This window comes from Chinchilla lanigera, unplaced genomic scaffold, assembly GCF_000276665.1.
Source record: "Chinchilla lanigera isolate Chin_1 unplaced genomic scaffold, ChiLan1.0 scaffold00011, whole genome shotgun sequence".
Taxonomy (NCBI): domain Eukaryota; kingdom Metazoa; phylum Chordata; class Mammalia; order Rodentia; family Chinchillidae; genus Chinchilla; species Chinchilla lanigera.
The window spans coordinates 21,469,399-21,493,624 of record NW_004955412.1 but is presented as its reverse complement, the minus strand read 5'-3'; the positions used below and the strand labels follow the sequence as shown (position 1 = coordinate 21,493,624).

The 24,226-nt window shown below is 36.0% G+C and overlaps 1 protein-coding gene across 3 annotated transcripts in view; it reads right to left on the bottom strand.

Annotated features, from left to right (window-relative positions):
• Positions 1 to 24,226, bottom strand: part of Arhgef12 (Rho guanine nucleotide exchange factor (GEF) 12) — a 153,281-nt gene that overhangs the window by 4,327 nt on the left and 124,728 nt on the right. For all 3 annotated transcript variants that reach the window (XM_013511068.1, XM_013511069.1, XM_005378351.2), the window contains 18 exons: positions 23,652 to 23,784; positions 23,331 to 23,366; positions 22,856 to 23,010; positions 21,579 to 21,725; positions 20,045 to 20,130; positions 16,629 to 16,754; positions 14,969 to 15,083; positions 13,310 to 13,410; positions 9,870 to 9,947; positions 8,558 to 8,633; positions 7,910 to 8,077; positions 6,822 to 6,909; positions 6,181 to 6,267; positions 5,952 to 6,031; positions 5,443 to 5,676; positions 2,636 to 3,106; positions 1,544 to 1,860; positions 217 to 286 (listed from right to left, as the gene is read on the bottom strand). In XM_013511068.1, coding sequence (XP_013366522.1) covers positions 217 to 286; positions 1,544 to 1,860; positions 2,636 to 3,106; positions 5,443 to 5,676; positions 5,952 to 6,031; positions 6,181 to 6,267; positions 6,822 to 6,909; positions 7,910 to 8,077; positions 8,558 to 8,633; positions 9,870 to 9,947; positions 13,310 to 13,410; positions 14,969 to 15,083; positions 16,629 to 16,754; positions 20,045 to 20,130; positions 21,579 to 21,725; positions 22,856 to 23,010; positions 23,331 to 23,366; positions 23,652 to 23,784 — 2,568 coding nt within the window. The remainder of the gene's footprint in view (positions 1 to 216; positions 287 to 1,543; positions 1,861 to 2,635; positions 3,107 to 5,442; positions 5,677 to 5,951; positions 6,032 to 6,180; positions 6,268 to 6,821; positions 6,910 to 7,909; positions 8,078 to 8,557; positions 8,634 to 9,869; positions 9,948 to 13,309; positions 13,411 to 14,968; positions 15,084 to 16,628; positions 16,755 to 20,044; positions 20,131 to 21,578; positions 21,726 to 22,855; positions 23,011 to 23,330; positions 23,367 to 23,651; positions 23,785 to 24,226) is intronic.

Below are 24,226 nucleotides of genomic sequence, written 5' to 3'. Positions count from 1 at the left end.
GAACTGACAACTGCAGTTCTTCTGAGAGAAGGAAGAGCAGAGTCAGCAGACAAGAGCCTTTGCTTGACGTATGATATTTAGAAACATGCAGTTTTTAAAACCAGAAAAGAAATGGAATCTCAGGAGGTTTTCATTTTAAAGAATAATAGATCTGCTTATTCAGTGTACTGTTTTAGCAGGATGATTCTAGAGTCAGAGACCCACAGTTTCATATACCTGAGTGCTTGTCTGTGAGGGCTGATCCAGCCAGCCTTTGGCAAAGAAGGATGTAGCTTTCCTCCACCTTCTGTAAAATAAAAGCCATGGGCTTTTCATTTGGACAGCATAAGAAAAACAAAAAACTGTTCAAAGTAGGAAACAAGGCATTTTTACACTATAGGTACATGCACCCAAATTTCAACATTAATATTAATCATTAATAATTTTGTTAATGTGTGCAGGGAAAGTAAATTTCCTTTTCTCATTTCTACTTGCTTCAAATATTCTCAGGGAAAAAAAGCGTGTATAGGGACAGGGATGGCAGGAAAGGCAATTCTCCCACCCCAGCAATCACCCTACACACGGCCTCATGTCATGTGGTATAAACTACATGAGAGCCAACCTGCCCACAATGGCCTTCTGGCTATTTCATTTTATGTATGATATTACATTTAGTCATATGAAAATCTATTATCTGAAGTTAAAAAAATTAAGGGTTCAATCCTTAATCAAGAGCACCACCCTTTTAAACCAGTCCCTAAAGCCTTCCAACTAAATGATGTGATGAAATACATGTGAGCTCTAGTAGCTGTGTCTACAGAAGGTCAGCTTTAGTAGGGTCCTTTTCTTCAAAATTGCCACACACGTCATTTTTGAAACAGTGACATCTTCCATTACCAATTTAAAAATATTCCATTCATGCCCAAGTGTTTGGATTGCAGGAGCCTCTGAAGCCAGTTTCTATCTGTCATGGCACCTAGGAAACTACCAGCATTACCTAACATGAGTCACAGATTATTAATACGTTATGGCAAGTCACAGCATTTCCCAGACTAAATTCACAACTATACAACCCCTACCTAGGTTCACTTATTGTTTATGTCATCTGATGGCTGCCAGGCAGGCAACTCCTGAGCTTTTTTACGTTTCTTTTGGTTTTGTTTTTTTTTGTTTGTTTGGTTTTTTTTGAGCCAGGGTCTCGCTAAACAATCCAGGTTGGCCTTAAACTCACTATGTAGCCCAGCCTAGGCTCAGATTCATAACAACTCTCCTGCCTCTGCCTCCCAAGTGCTGGGATTACAGGCTATTTTGATATTCTTAAACGTAGAAACATACAGACAGTTACAGAGGTGCAACTTTTTCTCTACTTGTGATATGTCACAAGATAAACAATGTATACCTTAGCTTTTTATCTAACCTATTATGAATAATGGTCAAAAAAAACCCATAAAGATCTAAAACCTGGACATGTCTACTGGCATCAGCATTTTAGTCATTCCTTACTTTTGTTCTGCTAAATGTGTTTCTTATGATTACATCTTATAGATGCTTAAGTGTAAGGTACCTTTAAGTGTTCAAGATCAGCCTCTATCTTATGAATGTACTCCATGATCTGGCTTTGTGAATCTGTACAAGAGGAGGGACTCTGGATCTCAAAACAGGAATCCTCCATTGCTCCCCATCGCCGCTGGACTAGGAATTCTGGGGTGAATGGTGAACCTGCCCCATCAGAATGAGCACTCTGGGGAGAATATTGGTGCTGGTAGGTAGAGTCCGTAGAGGGGATGCCTGCCACAGGCTGCAGGGTAAATGAGGAAGCAACCTCCTCATCTGTGGAGCTCTCCTGCACTGTGTCATAGCCATCAAGGATCAAGCAATTTCCTATTGATGAAGACAGAATGCTTTGATGAGATTAGGACTGACATTAGGAAATCAAAATATAGGCTTATATGCTGACAACTAGAAAAGCTACTAAGAGAAGAAAATTCATTAACTCCAAAGTTTTAAGTCTATCAGAATTTTCTTACTTCAGATTAAAGCTAAACTTGGTAAACTCCTAAACAATTTCATATTTGTTAGCATTTCAAAAGTTTAAAGCTCGAAATTTGAAAGTCCTCTATGATCTTGTCTCCGCTCACTCCCCTGCCAGTTACCTCTCTTACCTGGCGCCCTTCCACTTTCTCCCCACTCCACATTTCCTAACCACAAAGAGCATGCTCTTGACATGCAGTTGCCCTCTGCTTTCACTGAGACATCGCTCTCAGGCAGCCACAGGCACCTCTGCTCAGAGAAGGTCTACTTCCCTGAAATCCTTGACCGCCCTCATCACTCTCTGCCCCTGTAGTCTGACTTATTTTCTTGCTAATACTGATATCTGTTTGTTTTCTTCTTATTACTCTTTTCCCTCAGGGTAGTTATAGTTCTTCAGAATAGGGAACTTTTCTGCATTTTCTTCAATTCCCTACCTCCCAGACTCTAAAGTGAGGTCTGGGACACAGCAGATTCAGTAATTTATTATACAAAGGAATAAATTAATACTATATATACAGAGATACACACAAACACAAATAATTCCGGATACTGAAACAATATTTACCCCAGTATACAGGACAGTTAACAATGATCAAAATAAAAATTTAAACATAAATAAACTTGCCTGAGATGTGTAAATTAACATCCTTCTCTTCCTTTTTAACTGCTCCATCACCTTCTGATGGATTATCATCACTATGTGCTTCACGGGCATCAAAAAAGTGCTCTCCACTCTCATCAAGACCCCCTTCTGGCTCTGTGGTAGACATCTCTGGGGTCAGAATCATGTGGTCCATTACTAAAATGTTACTTGCCTGGCTATCTTGGGATGCCAGTACCACTGAATCCGGTGGAGCAGAAGATTCAGTTGAAGTCCGTGAACTATAACAACCTGCAGTGTCACCAGTTCCAGTTCTAAAGGGCATCTGCCCTTCTGCAGAATGACAGGCCTTAGTACTTTCAGAGTTCTGGATTCCACTGTCGGCCTGTACCTCCTGGGAAGCTATCCTGTATCTGGAGAAATGCTGCCAGTCTTCCTGATTGCTCCTCTCCGCCAAACCCAGGTGTTGTACTAGTAATTGCTTCAGCAAACCCACTAACAAGTTACAGCAGGGAATGAAGTAAATTAAAAAAAGAAAAGAAAAGAAAAGCACACTCAGATTGCCAAGATTAGCTGAGTTACCAATCATTTTTAAACTAAGTACCTTTTGACAATATAACCAAAATATTAATCTTTTACCTTTTTCTTTTTCCAGTGCTAAAACCTCACACATGCTAGGCAAGCACTCGAGCCCTGAATGACATCCCTAGTCCCAAACTATTTCTCTTTCACAATCACCTGTTTTGAAAAATGAAATAAAGCGCATCTTCTAGAGAACACTTAACATTAAACTAGCGTTGACAAGAGTTAAGCATCCTAAGTAGCTAAGTGCTCCTCTGTTTAGAATCCCACATACCAGCACCATGCCTACATTTAATTTTCTATGTAACTGAGATAACAATCTAAAGGGCTGTAAGGATGCTAAAAAACTGTGTTAGGCTAGACAAAAAAGCTAAATGTTCTGCTTTTTCTAGAAGCAAACACTATAGGTATTGGCATTTCCCCACATTTTTATTAGACATATAGAATACTTACTTTATCATTTATAGTAACTCAAGAATATCCTAAAATGGTGGAGGGAATAAAATTGCCTTGTAATAAAATTTAATTCCAATGATTGGTAGTAATATATATATAATTTCAAAAAATAAGGAGATATTCATCAGTATTTTTAAAAGTAACTCCCTGACTAGTGGCACAACTTTTTTAGATTGTTGAAAATAAGAACCAGTTAAACTTTCAATGGGCTATTCATGCTGAGGTCATTTATACAGTGATGGTGCTCTGGGATAACAATAGTCAAACCATCAGAAATCACTAAGCCTATTCATTCAGGAGAATCTAGGTAAGTTAGATTTAGATAACCAACTCCTTAATATCTATATCCTGGGCTTAATTTGTAACTTATGTTTCTTTAGGTAAATAGTTTCCACATAGATCTGAGTGTCTGATCCTCTGTCTATTCTATATTTACTTCCAGAGAGATTCCATGAATTCTTATGGTTCTGGCACTCAAATTTCTTTTCCTAATCTTGCCAGTCCTAAAATTCTAACTTTCCTGCTATTCACTTCCTCTTGAATGGTTTGTCCTTCATTATCTTAATCTTGACACGTTTTAAAAATGGAAGGTATGGAAGGCGGAAATGGTCCATTCTCACTCTTATTTCCAACAAGAATACTGAAATTATCTGTAGATACTCCTTTTTTTCCCCCTCATATCCAAATAAGTCAATTATTCTAAACATGTAATGACTCTTTTGATTCTAAAATCATTCTAAACTATTTCAATATTGAACCCAGACCACTATAACAGCTCACTAAGTGCACTACTCCAGCCCTCTTTCCATTAAAATCATTGCACGGCTCTCAGCTGGAATAATCTTTTTTCATTAGTCATACCCTAGCTTTAAAACTTGTAGTGGATGTCTACAGCTAGAGCAACTGTTTTCAGACTTTTCCCCACTTCATTACACTTGAAGATATGCTAGCCTCCCACAGTTGCTAGGGATTCTCAGCTAGGCTAGAAAGGAAGGAGGCAGCTAACAGAATGTGTGTGTGTGTGCGTGCATGTGCACACTGAGCTCTGGCAGAGAATATTATGATGTCCAAAAGAGAGCTAGAAGGACATACATAGTTTTGAAAGGGCTCTTAAAACACTGTGATGTGCACCCTCAAAGTCCAGAGCCCACAGTCTGGTATTCAAAGTTCACCACAGCTGGGCTCAACAGCATATCTTCTATCTTCCCAACTCTCCACACTCCTTTCACTTACAGCATCTGCCACAACCTCACTGCTCTCTGAACAGCTTTACATTTTCCTATCTGTGTTTTTGGTTCTATCATTATTCTCGTCTGAATGCCTTCTATTCTTTCACACATCTCTCTGAATCTTACCCATCCTTCAAGACAATAATCACATCTCTCTTATTCTCTAATGCCTTCTTTCTCTGGTCACCCCAATCCTGATCAATTTTGACATACCTGCAACAATGTCTCAAAGGTGTGGGTGGGATCAGGGGGAGTTTCTAGCATCGTCCCCACTAGCATATAAATTTCTTGAAGGGAAAAGTTACAGCTTACACGTCTTTAGATTCCCCCTAAATGACTCTTCAGTATATTACACAACTCTTGGACTTAACACATATCTGTAATGCTGGATGTGGTGGCACAAGCCTGTCATCTCAGCACTTGGGAGGCTGAGGCAAGAAGATCACCCTGAATATGAGGTTAGCCTGGGTTACATAGTAAGTTTAAGCTAGCCTGAACAACAACAGAGTGAGATCCTGTCTCAAAAAAAAAAAGCACCTGTAGTGAGTTATACATAAAACTTACAATTCCTTAGTGCATCCAATGCCCACCGTTCTTCTGCAACAGGCAAGTGTGGATCTGGCATTGTGATCTGATAGTTTTCTCCACTTTCCTTTAGTGTCCCATCTGCATGCTGCTCCTTTGCAAATTGTCTCTCAGCCACAAAGAGATCGATGGCCTCTGATTTTTCAGAAGTACTCAGTGAATGAGTCTGAGGTTTTGATGATATTAAGGGAGATTCTATTCCCAAATGTCTATCTATTCAGTGGAATGGAAAAGGCAGAGTATATCTTAAGAAAACTTTAAGTTTTTAACATGAACATTCAGGAAATACTTGGAAAATAATAACCACTTAAGCTATAGAAATCTTCTGTTAAGCAAAACATATAACACAAAGGGTAGTATTATACTAGCACAGAGAAAGCTCCAAAACAGTTTCTTAAATAGTATAGCTGATGCCAGAACCTGCATAAACCAAAATTTCAATGTTTCTTTGCATTTTAGTAGATAGAAAACTTATCTTTGAAGTTTACCTGGACTCTGTAGATTAGTGTCTGAAATGCCATGATGCTCCACTTTTAATTTTGGAGGTTCTTCTTCATCATTGTCTCCTCTTTTTAAGAAGAAAAAAAAAATCACTGAGTTCATGACATGCCCAAACATTGTTACAACCAAACAGAAGAACGATCAATTTATTTTCTGACCGAAAACACAAAAATCCTACTACACAACAGTCCTGTTATTATACAAAAGAACACTCACTCGCAAGGTGGTGACTGTAATGGAATAATTGGCTTTGTGGACTGCTCTTTCACTGATGTAGCCATTCGACAGATTAGGTCCTGCCAGCTTCAGGAAGTTTGAAAGGAATCCAAATTATAAAGCAGAAGGGAAAAAAGAAATACTGTTTAAATACACTCAGAAAGAAAAACAAAAAAAGAAAACAAAACAAAACAAAAAACCAATTCTGCAAGAATTGGCAACATAAGACTAGGCAGAGAGGCCGGGGATATAGCTCAGTGGCACAAGTGCCTACCTGGCAAGCGCAAGGTCCTGAGTTTGATTCCCGGTACCAAAAAAAAAAAAAAAAATTAGGCAGAGATTCTAAAATGATAAAGGAAAATCTAACAACATTATAGATACACTGCCCATTTAAAAAATTCACTTGAAACTTTGAGAATTTTTCTTTAGAAAATTTCTTTTGCTAGAATAAAATCAAAATGAAAGATTTCAATCTAAAATAGGTAAAGGTTCTTCAGGACTATCTCTAAGAGGATAGTGAAGAAGGTACTTGGTGACTATATTGTTTTCAATTTTCAGGGTCTGAAAAGAAAGTTAAGTTTGTGCAATATTACATATGGGATAATGAAAATATTAATGACAGCAAGGCAGGTAATACATACACAGTCTTTTCAGAAACTGTCTGTGCCACCAGTTCATAAATTTGGGCCCCATTATCTGACATGGAGATGACGAATAAAGCTTTGTTATCTGAAGAAAAAACAAGACAAGATTTATCCTACCACTTTGATCTACAGAGGCCATGAGTGTTATTTCTAGGGTCTTGGTAATATTCTGCATCTTAATTCAGGTAAAAGTTGAGTATGTTTACTTCCTAAAAGTGCGTCAAGCTATATATTCATATGTTGTATCATTTACTGCATGTTATACCACATATACTATACTTCAATAAAACAAAGATTATAAAAATTCATACTAGTCCCACAGTAGATCAGAAACAAGAGGTCAAAGTCAAAGACACTGAACTGGGTACTATTACTTTTCTGTATCTATTTGAACTGTGCTTCTGCTAAACCGTTAGTTAATAATATTCAGTGATTAGCAGAGAAAAGAGGGCACAAATTTATTTTGCCATTATGAAGTTAACAAGGTTTAAAAGGGATTGTATTGTGGTGCAGTGAAAATATAACTTGCCAATTTGAACTAATCTTGAAAAAGCCAAACACCCACGTCTTCAATTTTCATTCTTTCCCCCACCAAATAAAAAAATACACTTCTCTAATCAAAGGCTTCTTGTACGAATTACTTCCCAAACTGGTATTTACAAATGATTTAAACACGTAAAAGACCCTAAAATAACTGCAAAAACTTTCAAATACAGAAAATATTTCAGAGAATCAAAGCATCTTAAATACTGTGGAGGTGTAAATTCTTAATTTACTTTTTTTTTCATGTTTTATTTCCTCTTGTTTTTTCTTTTAAAAATGGGGTCTCACTATATAGTACAGGATGGCCTGGAACTTGCTACATAACCTAGGGTGGCCTCCTGTCCTAGCCTGTCAAGTGCTGCGACTGCAGGCGTGTGCCACCACACCTGGCTTAATTCAATTTTAATAAACATCACTTAATTTGCCTAAGTATAATAAAGTAACAAAACTCTACACCAGTTGTGTTACATAAGCAACACTGAATATCTTATGGATCTTTACAGTGACTTTAAAGGTCAGTATCCTCCAGTAAACATACTTGCCTGTTGCCACTTGTCGAACCAACACCGTATTCAACTTAATGACAGGACTAAATGTGTGTTTGCTATCAGCTGTAGATGCCAGAATCTTACTATGGCACCGCAACACCAGTTTATCATCCTGCTTTTGCAACAATACCAGAATGTCTTCCAGCAGTAATGTATACAGATCTAGAAATAAAAATGCAGAAAAAGTGGGAAGCACAGAAATTTACATATATTTACTTTTTTAACAATTTGATAGAGAAATTTTACTTCTCTAAATCTAATCATTTAAAAACTGATTTCATTCATTTTTATTGTATTTTACCAAAGCAATCAGTCTGTGACCAGTAAGGATTAAGAACAATGGTCCCTCACCACAGACAGCTGAGTTACTGGTTTAAAATAAACTTACTGCAAAAACTATAGAAATAGGACCAATTCATGACAAAGTTATCTGCTCCTTTCCTAAATATTTAACACACTTTAGATAATATAAAGTAACATAAGCATATTTTCTATAGTTACCTGAATAGCACAAAGTAGCACTGCTAACTACTGTTCTGCAAATTGTGATGGTTCTTTCTTTTTTCCTTTAGAAAAAAGGAACTTTCCTACTCTTTCCCTTTCTCCACTCTCCCCAAATTCTGACAGACTAATCAGACTTACCAATAGTTTTGTCTCTATTCACCTTCCAAACCAATGGCCCTTCATGAATCATCTTCCTTTTTGTTAAATCCAAATTCTGCCAAAGAATATTGCACACAAATTATTTCCAAGCACTCAGAGATGATTTTCCATAAAACTTGATCTTTCTTCAAAACATTCTTAATATACGATACCATTTTCATTCAACTATTATTGCAATCTGTTTTGAAAGTGGAATAAAGTAACCTGCAAAAAATCTTTTCTAAAGGCATTTTGCAGAAAAATATTCAGGAGTATCATCTTCCAAATCTCACTCCAAATAGATGATAACAGCTTATGAAAATGAAGCTACAAACTCTCAGCCACTACATTCCCATCCCATACCTTGGGATGAGGAAGATGCACGATGTACAAGTTTGTCTCTAAAAGGCTTCTGTATCCTACAGTTCTAAGGGAAGTTGTAAAGACCAGCATTCAACATGAAAGGCCCAATGCTTACTCTGCATGTCAATAATTAGTCAGAGAATCTTTTTCTTTTTAGCATTAGTAGCACTAGGAAAATCTCACTCTTTGGAAGTTAACAGGATACACTCATTAAAATGCTTTCCCCGCACTGGTATCTGGCACTTTCACCTTGAGCTACATCCCAGCACATTTCTATTGTTTATTTTGAGACAAAGTCTTGCTAAGTCATTAAGTTGTCCAGGCTAGACTCCCACTTTTGATCTTCCTGTCACAGTGCTAATAACACAGGCATGCACCACCACGGCTGGCTGTTTAGCATGCTTTTTGATAAAATGGGATATATGAGATAGAAATCTATTTCAAAAGACACCAAATAAATCTGCCAAAACAACTACCTAGAATAATGGTGTAAGAAACTTAAAATACTACAAAGTTTATGATACAAAAGCCCAAGTACAAGAAATGAAATTAGTAAGTATTATACTATCATTCTTGTAATAGTTTCAACTTTTCAAGTTTTCAAGAGCTTCTGGGAAAAAGAATTATCTTACTTTATTAGTGAGATGGAAAGTTCTGATGGTAAGCAAGAAACAGGACACAGTAAAATTAAATTTAGTAATGATTAGTGTTTCTTCGTTTCCTGACAGTTGCTGTCATATAATGTTAGTTCCTCACAAAATATTCTAACAAAAGACAAAAGTAATCATCACACATATCAGACAAATGAAGTCAGAATAAAATCATAAATATAAATAATATATGATATAGAAATCCTTCAGATGATGGATATTCCTGGTATGTTGATTACCTACAGAGTCTTTAGTACATTTTATTTCATTTTAAAAATTATGATTAGACCCTTTCTCACCCTGAGCTCTTCAACATTTGGGTACTCTGACAACTTCAGATTGGAAGTATCAAGGCGACGCTGATAATCTTCTAGGCGCTGAAAGGTAGACAAGATGGAGTCATGGTTACTGCTTTGCTCATCAAAGATCTGTTTCTGAATCAATGGACATTTCTCTCACTTTTTTTTTTTCCTCACTCAATGGACATTTTAAAATCTGTATTTTACTGAGCTTGCTGAGATGGTTGGCAAGACTGATAATTCACACTTTCTTAAATACCTCCTCCTTGGCTATGGTGATATCACACTTTTGGTCTTCTTTCTTTTTGCCTGTCCCTTCTCAATCCTTTTTTCAAACTCTGGCTCCTAACTAGCTTATATCTATTTTCTAAATATGTAAGTTAGTCTCAGAGTACAATATTCAGAAGGTAATATAAAGCATACAATAAAAAAATCTCCTTCCAATTTTCCTCAATTTTATCTAAAGAGAGAATCACTAAGATCCATTTCTCCAGAAAAATTTCTAGCCTTTGAGAAAAATCCTATGCAAACAGAATGGATCCATATCCAAGTACACTGATCTGTGCTGAAAAGGATTTATGCATACTTTTCAAACAACTTGGGGTAGCACTGTAGATTCCTATGGTATTGGTATATGCATTTCCCATCCAAATGGTAGATTAATATATTCACATAAATATTCCTCTGTGTGTGTGTGTGTGTGTGTGTGTGTGTGTGTGTGAGAGAGAGAGAGAGAGAGAGAGATTTACAAATATATCTTGGAGACTATTCCACATTAGGACATTCAAAGAGATCTCTTTTTTTCAATAACTACATAGTATTTAACTGTGAATGAACTATAATTTAACTTCATCTTAGTGATAAGTAAATCAGTTAATTCCGAACTTCTCCAATAACAGACTCTGTACTAAGATGGCCTGTACACTGTGTAGATATAACTATACAATAAGTTTCTAGAAGAACTACTAGATTGAAGGGTATTGTATTCTTCCTAAATATCATAAACAATTCTAAATACACAGAAAAGTTCGTATGTAATGAATACCTATTAGATATATCCACCACACATATGTTGGTATATATAATTACATATCTATTCATCTATTCATCCTTCTATCTACCCAAATATTATCGTATTTTTTGTATATATTTCAAAATAAATTACAGACTTAAGTATAGTTTAACCCTAAACACTGCAGCATGCATATCATTAACAAGAGTTCAATATCTGCTTATAGATCTTTTTAAAGGTCAAATTTACATACTCTAAAAGGAACATTTTTAAAGTCTATCTACAAATTTGGACATTTGCATACACCTTTACAACTCAAACGCCGATCAAGATGTGAAAAATTACCAGAATACCCCAGAATATGTTCTTGTATGTTCTCGTACTTCTTCCCAGTTAATCTCTACTCCCACATCTCCAATGGCAATCATTTTTCTAATATTTTCTGCCATAGATTAGTTTAGCCTCTTAGAAGTTCATATAAATAGAATTATATGTATTATTTTGTATCTGGTTTCTTTCACTCAGCATATTAGCGAGAGTCATTCCTTTTTATCACAAGTAGTATTCTATTTTACGACAATACCACAGTTGGTTTATCCACTTTCCTGCTGATGAATTCTTGGGCTGTTTCCAGTTTGGGGCTGTTTTGAATAAAGCTGCCATAAACACTCTTGTGTAAGTCTGTTTGTGGGCATAAATCTTCATTTCTCTTGAGTAAAATCACTACAAACCGAATTGCTGGGTCAAAAGGTAGAAGTAGAGGGCAGGTACATTTTAATTTAAACATTGCCAAATTTCCCTCTGGGGTTTTCTTATTTTACAGTCCAAACAATACATTTGAAAGTATTCTATAGCCTCCCTAAGGGAGTCATCATCATACTCAGTTCCTAAGAAACTACACCCATTGTCCATGGGTCCAATTAACTTCTGTATATTCATATGTTCACAATCTTTTTTTGTTGTTGCTTCCGTTCATTTGGTTTGGTTTGGTTTTGGTTGTGGTTTTCTGAGACAGGGTCTCGCTATGTAGTTCAGGCTGGCCTCGAGCTCACAGTGATCTTCTTGCCTCAGCCTCCCGAGTGTTGGGATTACAAGCATGGGCCACCACGCCCGGCCACAATCTTAAACTTCTATCCTTAGCACAGTCCTCTTGGAGGTGGAACATACAGCTAACTGCTTACGGCACATTTCCACTTGAAATCCCAAGCCAAACTCATCTTCTCACAAGTCTGAAAGTCTCCTCTCCATCCATATATGCAAGCCAGAAAGCTGGGGATCTATTCTTGATATCACGCCTCTTCAAATCCCTCTCTGAGCCATTCACCAAGTACTGCCAATTTTACCTCCTGAATGCTTCTCCAGATTTTGCCATTCTCTACACTGGTTGTACTGCTAAGAGATTCATGGCTGGGCTCTCCCATTCACCATCTTCCTCCTTTAATCCACTCTTCACAGAACAGTATAAGTGATACAGTGAAATTGTGAACACCTTCAATGTCTTTAACGAATTCCTACTGCTCTTAGGATAAAAACCAGTCTTTAACATGGTGAAAAGGGCCTTGTATGATTTGGTTCTAACCTATCTTACCTCTTTTTATGACACTGACACTTTACAAGCACATTCTACACTCATCTATCTTTCAGTTACTCAAACCGGCTGTGCTTCTTTTATATGACAGGACTTTTGTACACAGTGGATCCTCTACTTCTGTGGTACCCACGTCCTCCCCTACTTCTGTGGTACCCACGTCCACACAAGTTAGGTTCACTTTTACTCATCCTTTAGAGCAAGCACCAAATGTCAATTCTTTTTTTTTTTTTTTCTTTTTTGTCTTTTTGAGACAGGGTCTCGCTATGCAGTTCAGGCTGGTCTTGTGCTCACTTTGTAACTCAGGCTGGTCTTGAACTTGCAACAATCCTCCTGCCTCAGGCTCCCAAGTGCTGGGATTACAGGAATGAGCTACCACGCCCAGCCCAAATGTCAATTCTTGAAGGAAGCTTTTCTGAAGACCACTATTTAACATCCCCAAACTCAGCTAAGTCACCCAGTTAGATACTAATAGTATCCTGGAGTTCTCCATCATAGTTACCACATATTCTGCTAGAAAACAAGCTTAACATGGACAGTCACTGTGCTCATTTCCTCAACCACTCTATGTCTCAACTACTCTATATAGAACAGCATATGTTCTACAAGTATCTGTTGAATGCACGCAGGAATGAATGAGCAAACAAGCACCTAGAGATACTCAAAACAGTAAATACAGCTCTGATATTCTATCACAAATTTATCTAGACTCATGTACTACATGAACAGCTAACAAATGCCCTGCCCATCAATTATGTAATGATCACTTGAATTATTATTTCAGACTCTGCGTACTACTATCTCCATACCATCCTGTACCTTCCTGGTTTCCCTTTTTACCTGTTTGTTTTCTGCTTCCTTGACAGCCTGATTGACATAGTTTAATATCTGACGACAGTGATCTGCAGCTTTCTTCACCTTCTCCCTTTCTGTTGGCCATTCTAAATAAGGGAAAGAAACCCAAAATGTGAAATGAGAAAATTAGAAAAATATACATAGGAAATCTCATTTTATTTCAAAAGTTTTAAGTATATACTAAGACCCTAAATATTTTCATACCAGTTAAAACCTATGGCAGAGCCTCAACTCAGGACGTCTTTGGACAGGTGAGACTTTGATGACCCGTGTTTCCCCCAAAATAAGACCTAACTAGAGATAAAAAATGCCAGCTACAATCAGCCTGTCTTTGCGTTACTTGCCATTACAGAACAGCCACTGTGAAACAGAATAATGAGGTATAATCTTCTGCATGATGCTGGTCATCACCATGGTAATGACCAGCTATTAATTATAGCTGAAGTTTATTTTCTAGGTAAATCTTACTTTTGGGAAAATATACTAGTACTTTAAAACAAAATTTCTCATTTTAAAAAAGAAACTGTAGTACAGAATCCTAAATCCAGGAATGATGTTTAACATAAAGTGTAGGCTAACAGTGTTACACATTCCAGGAAGCGAGTCTTTTTCACTGTGTACGCTGTACAACTGGGACTCTTTTTTGTTCCTGGAGTTTCACAGTACAGAGCTTACATGATTATGTCCAGTGAACATGTTAAGCAGTATTTTTTGAGTAACTCAATTCCAAAATTCCAAAATACCTTTCTTTGAATTTGAGATTGTATTTAAAGAAAGAAAATAGATTAGAACATTTGTATCATTAAGAGAAGATGAAGTTCACCAAAATATGTTGAGGCTGTATCATGTCTACAATCTAAAGAAACCAGAACCAGAATATCCTGAATTACAATCCAGTCTAAAAAACAGTGCAGCTATACTGAACAGATAAACTAAAAAATAAAATTAACATGTATAAATGTAAAACTACTGATTTTGCCAGATGCTGTAATTCTAAATCACCCAGTCATGCATTCAAATTCTCAGGCACAAGGAACAGCAGAGGTTGCATAATGTTATTAATGAGAACTAAGTACAAGAACCTAAAGCTCAACTGAGAAACTTACATTCGCCTCATATTTCAAACAGGAGAGCTGGCATTATAAATGTATTGGTTTGCTTAATAAAAGTACACATATAAATATAAAACATCTCTCCAACCCAATATTAACCTTCTTCAAAGAAAAAATATATACTAGAGCAAGCTTTTCCTACAAAAGCCCACATGATAATTATTTTTACACTGTTCAGGCTAAATGTCCTCTGTTGTAACTATGCAACTCTGCCATTATAATATAAAAAATAGGAAGAGACAGGATGTAAACAGATGACCATAGCTGTGTCCTAATAAACCTTTATTTATGAAAACAGGCAGTGCCTGATTTGGCCCATGATTCAGTTTGCCAAACTGTGTTAGAGCTAGCAATGGAGTATATTAAATTAAACACACTGAAGGAGACTAATTTTTATCTTGTTAGAAAATTTGGCCACACTATTTGGAAATCCAATTCTAGGCACCAACATGCTGGGATAGATTGGTTAGCAGGACATGCTTTTGTTTGGTGTCTGTTTCTAGCTTTTTTTACTTCAGTGACAATGTTATACCTGTGTATTTTGCAATATTATCCAAAAGAAGTGGGTACTTAGTAAGCCTTTGCATTTGAGTGGGAATGATATCCTTCAGCTGAAGACGACGACACAATGGATTACTCTCAGCATCCTGAAATTAAAGTGCAGTAAGTGAACCTGCAGTTCTTATTAAGACAATAACTAACATGTACCATGTATTCAATTTTTTAAAATACCAACACATATCTTTCCACACAATATGTCTGCTTTCCTTTTTTAATCACATACTGGAGGAAGGCAATCTTTAACACTAAACCAATGATTTCTGCTGTTTAAGCAAGGACAGAGCATCCATAATCAATTCTAAGAATCGCTTTTCTGTGAGTTAAAACAGCTGTATCTTCATGTATTCAGCATATCGAGGCACATTTTCTTGACTAGCATTGCTACTGATTCATTGTATGTCACTCCAAGTAGAAACAATGGCTCACCAGTCTAGATATGCTAACTCATCTGTATCAGAGGTCTCCAAACCTTTCAGTCACATTCCAGTTAGTAAATACTTAGGCTTTGCAGGCCAGGCTCTCCCAACTACTCAACTCTGCTGTTTTAGCACAAAAAATAGGCATAGACAAACCATAAATCAAATAAACAAACATCTCTAAGATGGCCTCCTAGATTCCCTCTTTCTGATGTGCACATTCCATATCCACACCCTTAAGTGTGGATGAAATCTGCAAATGTGAAAGCATGATAGGAAATCTTCCCTATAATTCGTTTATCATCAGTTGATTTTGAGTCAGTTAATCAAAAAGCAGACTATCCTGGGTAGGCCTAATTTTCACAGCAGACTTTAAATGAAAGAATCTGGGCCAGGGAGATGCATTCCTGCTAGCCTGGAATAAAGCAAATGTCAACCTGTAAACTGCCTAAGCGGGCACAGAGATAGGAACATTCCCTAGGAGCCAAGACTGGTTCCTCGACAACTAGCAGAAAGCTGGGGATCTGAGTTACGTATTTACAAGGAAATTAATTCTTGTAACAATCAGGGAGCTTAGAAGAGACCCCAAATCTCAGATAAGAATTGCAACTATAGCTGACACTTTGATTTCAGCCTGGTAAAACCCTGAAGAAAGGATCTAGTTATACTGTAGTAATACTCCTCAATCACAAAAGCTTGCAATGATAAATTTACATTCAGTGGCCACATCACAGCAATTTGTTATACAAGATGGAAAATCAATACACTTTGTTACAATAAAATTTTTATTTACAAAAACAATCAACAAGCTGAATGTGGCCTATGGACCATATTCACAGACTTTTACCAATACCAATATATACTCCTACCCCAAAAGGTATGACTACTATTATAACCTTCCCTGGGCCTGATATATACCTAGCCTCATACTTTAACAATACCTTTTGAATAATATAAATGCCACAGTTACTGATAAAATTCCAATGGTAACATGGATCTCTATGTTAAGTATTTTAATAAAGATATGTTTTTTTTATTATTCATCATTCCAAAATCATCTTTATGCCTTCCAGTAATTTAAGAGACAATGCATGGCTTTTTAAAATAACACAAATGTAATCCTTGTAAAAGATATTCTCCATCAAAATTCCCCAAGTTTATTCTATAATTGATAAAAACTCTTGTTATTTTCTTTATGTGATTCACTCAACTCACTTGCACAAAAGTCTGAAATCGAGAATCCTTTTTCTGACGAGACTTGATCATTTCCAGGGCAAAAGGCTGGTTACTGCAAAATGTTGCAGCAGCATGTTTCAACTTCTCCTCTCCTGGTCCGCTGAACTGTGCCAAGAATGCAAAGAAAACAATACAGTGGGAGAAACTGAACTTCAATAGAAAGCTGAGCAAAATGCGAGACAGCCACAATCCTTTCAACATTCCAGGAAGTATTCTCAAGTGACAAAAATTATAGAGCTGTGTATTCATATAGAGTAGCAATGCCCCTTCATTAAAAAGGTCTCACCCTGACATGTTCAGACCTTCTCTCATTATACCAATGTTTCCTTCCTGGTAACCAACCATAGCTTGCTATCTTGTAGCCTATACCACTTCTAAATTAGATAGAAAGGCTGGCAAGTATGAGACACAAAATGACCAGACAACAATATTAAAATTCGTCTCTACAGACTCTGACATCTTTGCAAAAATTATTCTTTTACTGCTCCAGAAAGCAAATCCATGGGATATTGGCTTTTTTTCCTACTCACCGTGCAAGACACTATGACTATGAACAGCATAGAAATAAAATCAGACTACTGCTGCCTCACCTATACAGAGGCTGGAGCTGCAGAGGGGGAGATCCATGAACTTATGAAACCTTTTAGCTAAAAATTATACTTTTTGATAATATTTGTAATCTTTAAATTCAAGTTTGCATATGTCACGATTTTAAAATTTATGAAACACCTAACAGGTGCTGCAGTGGTAAGGTGTACTTTTAAGTCAAATAAACTGTTTTTACTTCCACTTCTGTATTTTTAAATAGTTGCTTTAAATTTTACCAAGAGATTTTTCCATATAATCTTTCATGTAAAGTCATATTCCCAAAATTTATAAATGAGGACATTTTGTAAGAAGTCCTTTTGTTGTATATTTGTAGATATTTTTATTTTTCAAGTAGGTTGCATATGAAGTGTACTTTAATAGATCAAATGTGTAAATGTGTATTTTTATTCTATTAAAAACATGACACTAGGTTGGGGATGTAGCTCACTGGTATAGTATTTGCCTAGCATGTGCAAGGCGCTGGGTTCCATTCTAGCACTGTGTGAGTAAGTAAGTAAGTAAGAAAACTGACACATTTAGAGATGAGACTGGCAGCAATTTTTTTTTTTTTTTTTTTTTGGTATTTTTGAGACAGGTCTCACTATGCAGTTCTGGCTGGCCTTGAGCTCACTTTGTAGCCCAGGCTGGTCTCAAACTTGCAACGATGCTCCTGCCTCAGCCTCCCAAGTGCTGGGATTACAGACATGCACCACCATGCTCGGCCCTGGCAGCATTTTTGATATATTAGTCAATCAAATCACCATACAAATACAAAGAGCAACTGGGTTAAGAAAAGGAAGTAACACTGCCCACCTCAAGAATTTCTATAATAGTTTTACAAGCAGCTTAAGTATATGTAAGGTGATTCTAATGGACCAACATAAGAAAAAAAAATCTCCAAAACTATTATTTTAAAAATAGCAGCAGGGGTTGCGGTGTAACTTAATTTTATAGCATATGCATAGCATGTGGAAGGTGCTAGGTTTGATTCCCAGCACAACAGGAAAAAAAACCATATTAAAATAGCAAGGATAAATCTAAAAGACTACTTATGATTTTTTGCTTCTAGGATTTCTGGCCAATGCTTTCCCATAAATTAACCCTTGATATGTAACAGTTAACAAACCAGGTTACTTAATTCATTTTGTGTTTTCCCAACTTTTCATAAGTATACTATATAAGTCAAGTATACACTTCTATTTATATATTCTCAAGAAAATCTTTTGTCTCACTCTGTTCATAGGTTTCTTTGCTTTATTTTTGCCCAGTACATTTATGCAGTCTAACAGACTGTGATAAAAAGAACAAACTGCACTTTTGTATGTTATTAATGATGTATCTTACTTGAAATGTGCCCATTATTTTATGGGTGAGGCAAATGAACCGGCTTAAGAATCAAGGTGTATTATCTTAAACCCATATACTTTACAACCTTTTAATTCAAGCAGGACCTGGACACTGATGTCTTATAAAAGGAAATCATGGATAAAACTTTCAATGCCCTATTTTAAGTTGAGCAGCATGCTGTCAAACCAACAGAATTCAGTCATAGTTTTCATTGCTGCATTAAGATCAAGAAACAAAACAAGCCACATTACTCACAGTAGCCACATAGTAAGGTGAATTTTTTAAAGAAGTTAAATCTTCTTAGTGACAATAATGTGAAAGTGGGCTTAGGATAGAAAATGCTTTGGAAAACGTAATAAATGAAAGTAAGACTGTTTATGATTTCTTGCTCCTATTCTGAGTCAAGTGGTTAAAAGTGACAGGTATCTACTATTTCCCATATCTATTAGGTGATTCTAGATCATGATATCACCAGTAAGATAAAGAAACCAGTAAAATGAAGAATGTATTAGTTAACTTTCTAGACTTTAATCTTTTATAAAACTACCAAAATCTGATGGCATTTCTTCAAGTAGTGTATATAAAACCAAGTGAATTTCTGTAGGCATATCCAAACCATTCTTGTTCAGCCTGTGTTAAAATTCTCAGAACTAAACCATATAGTTTAGGGGACCGGGAATATAGCTCAGCAGCACAAGTGCCTGCCTGGCAAGTGCAAGGGCCTGAGTTCAATTCCCAGTACCCGCCAAAGAAAAACAAACAAAAAATAAACCACACAGTTTAACATTATTAACTATTATTAACTATACAATCCTTTTAAAAAATTTAAATCAACTACGTTCTGTATGTTCCAGTTTTGGGTTCTCTGCTATATAGTCCCATAACAATCTGTATTCTCTCCTTTTTGTTATACTTATCATGTTTTAAATAACCAAGAGAATGTGTTCCCATTAACTACAAGCTCTCAAGGGTAGGAGCCTATGTTCCAGCACTTTGCACAGCATTTTTATTATATAGTGACCATGTCAGAAAGACAGACAGAATTTGATAAACAAGTACTATAGTCTCTGGACTCTTACACTGTATACAAATAAGATTAACTAATTTCTACTTTTCTACTAGCATGATGGCAGTTCTGGGACCATCTATATATTATATAGTTGTTAAGATTTAGACAACAGAAAATGGTTAAAATTCTATCTTAAATTATTTTTACGAAGATCCATTTTACTCTCTGTTCTTTAAAACACAAAGACCAGTATCTTTATTTCAATGAAATAGAGCACTCAGTTTCAGCACTGATTAAAACATGCTAACCAAAACAGTACAAGCTTCTACCTTTTCCAGCTTTACATTAACTTTGCAAAATGTAGTTTGCTTACTTAGAAAGACTTGTTACTTAACATTGAATCTGATCATTTACTGTAAAAATATTAAAAAGAAACAGGAAATTTCCTTACCCAGCTCAGCAAATCTTCCCCAATATGATCTATAACAGAGGTCTCATTCCTCTTTCGAACAGCCTTCATTTGCTCATTCAACCCAACTTTAAAAAAAAAAAAATTAAACACACACACATTTTTGGCTGAATTACTGGTAGTACTAAGTACCTATATTTTCAAAGCAGGTATTTTCAAACCAGGCATGATGGTGAATGCCTGTAATCTCAGATACTCATGAGGCTGAGGGAGGATGATCACAAGTCCAAGGTCAGCAGGGCAACTTTGGCTCTGTTTCAAAATTTAAAAAATCAAAAGAGCCAGAACTGTAGCTTAGTGCTCCCTAGGTTAAACTCCTAGTACTTGAAACATACACACACACAAAGAAATTTCAGAGAAGCATCAGTACTTCCAACTTCCTTAAATACAAATCTGGACACAATGCTTATATGTCTAGATATTGCAAGCCTGAACTAAAAATCTGGTAGTAAAGCATCAAACAACATTTTTAGAAACTAGTGTATTACAAACAGTGTAGCTGCATCAAATATGCATTTAACCTCAAAACTCCATCTATAACCACGCTCAAAAATAATTTAAGTAGAAATAGTGCAAATGATTCTACTCGTTCCTCTCAAAATATGTATGTGCACAGTAACGGATATAATCAGGCCTAAACTTTTCAATACATGCTGATGAAACCTAAGGTTACCCACAGAGTTGTAAAGGGCATTCACTGATTTGGCTGCTAGGTGTTGACAGGTGGTGGTTATACCCTTGACAAAGAGAGACTGCAAATTAAGGGTCATAGAGAAATAGTGATCTACAAAGTGAGGAACATCCCATTGTTATCTAGAGAAGTCCAACCTGCCTCACTCAGGGAAAGTCACAGGGAGAAAATTTGTGTACTTACAAAATGTGTTCAGAGCAAAACAATTCTAACAATTCCTCAAAATTATCCCACCATGAGATAACAATAGTCATAATAATATTGCATACTACTATTTAAGCACATATTATTACACAGGCAATACATTTAAGCATATATTATTACACGGGATATATATTTTTAAATCATATATACTGTACTTGACAGGAAATTTTCAAGGGCAATTTTTTTTTTTTTTTTTTGTTTTTGTTTTTCTCCGGTACCGGGAACTGAACTCACGACCTTGCGCTTGCCAGGCAGGCGCTTTTGCCGCTGAGCTAAATCCCCAGCCCCTTCAAGGGCAATTTTTGACTGTTTATGTTTTTCAGCTTAAGCACTGACTTCAGGCCTAAAGGTTTATGTTTATACTCTTTATATATATATATATATATATGTATATGTATATGTATATATATATATACATATATATATATGTATGTATAAAAACTGACAGAGTAAAGGATCTAATTAAACACTCAATCATTTATTTACTTATCCGATGTGTTTACATACAATTTTAGGCATGCTACCATGTATACAAATAATGTATAATGTACAAAATTATACATTCTCAATCTTTTCTCTACTGGAAATATAGGGGCAAAGATCAGAGCTAATTCATCTTACCATGAAGTTGAAGAATGTCTTCCAAGTTTGAAAAAATCTTCCGTAACTCTGAAGGTGACAGAATTCCTTCTCTGGACACTCGCTGATAGAACACTTGGTCAAGAACTTTCAGTGTTCGGACATGAGCTCTTTCAGTGTAGAACAATTCTAAGTGTTTTTAAAAAAGGTATGAAATGTTCTTACTTAGAATAATCCAAAGGACCAAACAATCTTTAGTTGGAATTGAGAAGCAAATGAGTTATATAATAAATTATTCATGTAGAATGACTTATCTCTGAAGTCACTTTGATTCCATGAAATTCTCCTACATAGTGGTTCTGAGTTGAATGAAAGCTATCATTCAAAACTATTTCATACTTAAACTGGACATGGTGGCACATGCCTGTAATTTTAGTACTCTAGGAGGCTAAGACAGGATGAGCAGAAGTTTGCAAACAGCCCAACCCTGGACACTTTAACAACTTAGCAAAATCATGTCTCAAAATGGAAAAGGGCTGAGGGTATAGTTCAGTGTGAACGCCATGGGTTTTATCGCAGTACTGCAAAAAATAAAGAAGAATAACAACAAAATTTTTAAAGAGCGTATTTTGTACTTAAAAATTAACAGTGCACCCCTAAACTCATCCAATTGTTTATCCAGCATGACCACAATATTAGAAAACTGTAAACATCAATACCATATATATTTTAAGCCATATTCAGAATATAGGGCTTTTGGTTATCTTATCTGCCTAAAATACAGGCAAAATAGATTGAAATTTCACTACATCACAAGGTTGTCAGAAACAGGGAGGATATTTAATCAAATCATCTAAGCCACATCTCTGTCACATACACATTAGGGTAACAAAAAAGCATCTAAGCCACATCTCTGTCACATACACATTAGGGTAACCAAAAAGCACTAAACCAGAAGAGCTAGATACTAGTGTCCTTTTATCGTGTACCAGCTAAACGATCTTGATTAAGTCAACTAATTTCTCTGGGCTTTAGCCTCCTCTTTATGCATAAAAAATGACAGACTGATTTGCGATCTATAATGCTACAGATCTTAAGTATCTTGAAGGCTAAACACCTTCTCCTTTTAAATTATCGAAGAATCATAGAATTATTTACATTTTTTAATTGAAAGATTCAAGAATTTTCTATCTAGTTTAATTCTCTTTGTTGCAAAAAAAAGGTTATGAGCAACTGAAGCAAACTCTAAGGCTGAAGGGGTCTGCTTTATTCTGATAAAACTCAGTATCTGTGAAGAACAACAGATTGATTAAACTCACCATTAATCACTTCCTGTCTTTTGATCTCACAAGCTTTCAGTCCCAGTAACACTTCTCGACTAACAAGCTGCTGCCAGTTAGGTGGATCTGTTTCTAGGTCATTTTCAAATTGCTCATCTTCACTCTGACTTTCTCCAAAGGCTATGCTGTCAAACCTAGTGAAGAAAAATGATGAAATCTACTTGAGAACTTCAAGTGGACAACAGGAAACTGCATAGCTCTTAATGCTCTAAATCTGATTCAGCACAGAGCCTCAAACATACTCCTTTCATACAAAATGTTTTACATATACTCTATATACTTCAATATGTGTCTTTTGATTTGTGTTCATTAAAATTTTAATTTTATACTATTTAACAAATCTATGTACAAGGCTTAAGATGGGAAATTTAGGGGAAAAAGCTCTATGTCTTAGAATGCAAAAATCCTTTATTGAATGCAATCCTTTACTGAAAGCTACTTAAGGTTTACTTACTTTCGGAAGGGCTTTGGTGTTCCATATTCTGTCAGCCTTAAAATAATGAAGAACAGAGTCAAAAGGAAACCAAAATGGAGATTTAGAAATTTATACCAAAGAATTAAATGCCAATGGCTGGATAAACAATTCTCCCAGATACAGAAATTATTTAATATCAAATAAACAGAAAATCTGAGTACCTCTCTACCATTTACTACCAACAGTGCTAATTCTTTCAAAACATTACAAAAGGAAAAATGTCACAAAGTATAGGAACAGTACCCAATTAAAAAAAACTTTAAGCAACCCCTAAACCTCCCTAAGAGCTTACTGAATTACCTTTCCACTTCACACTCCTCCTCCTGAACTTGGTCTAACGGAGGAGGAGGGAAATCAAAGATGGTATTGGAAGTACGAGGTATGCCATCCAAGGAGTCTCCAGATGCCAGTGTTTCTCCAACTTGTTTTAATCCTAAAAAGATGAAAGTCAGACATTGCCATAATGTTAACATTAAATAAAGTCAATTTATAGAAAAATTAGTCCTGAGAAAACCTATTTCACAGTAACATTATTTAAGTATTTTCAGGCTAACTAGAACCAAAATTTTAATATATAAAACTTTTAAGTGAACTAAAGAAATAAATAGGAAAATAATTTTTTAAAAGTACTTCTTAAAAATCAACATGAGACATTAGCAAAAACTCAGTTCAGAAGAAGATATGATTAGGAACAACATCCTCCCACATATCCTCTTCTAATTCCAATATCAACCTGTTACAGTGTAAATGTAGAGGTCCCCCACAGCCTGTGTGCTCCAAGGTGGGGCGTCTGGAAGGTGACAGGACCACGGAGGTGTAATGGCCATCAGTGAATGAAGCTCACTGATGAGTTTCTAGCTGACTTGCTGTAGGAA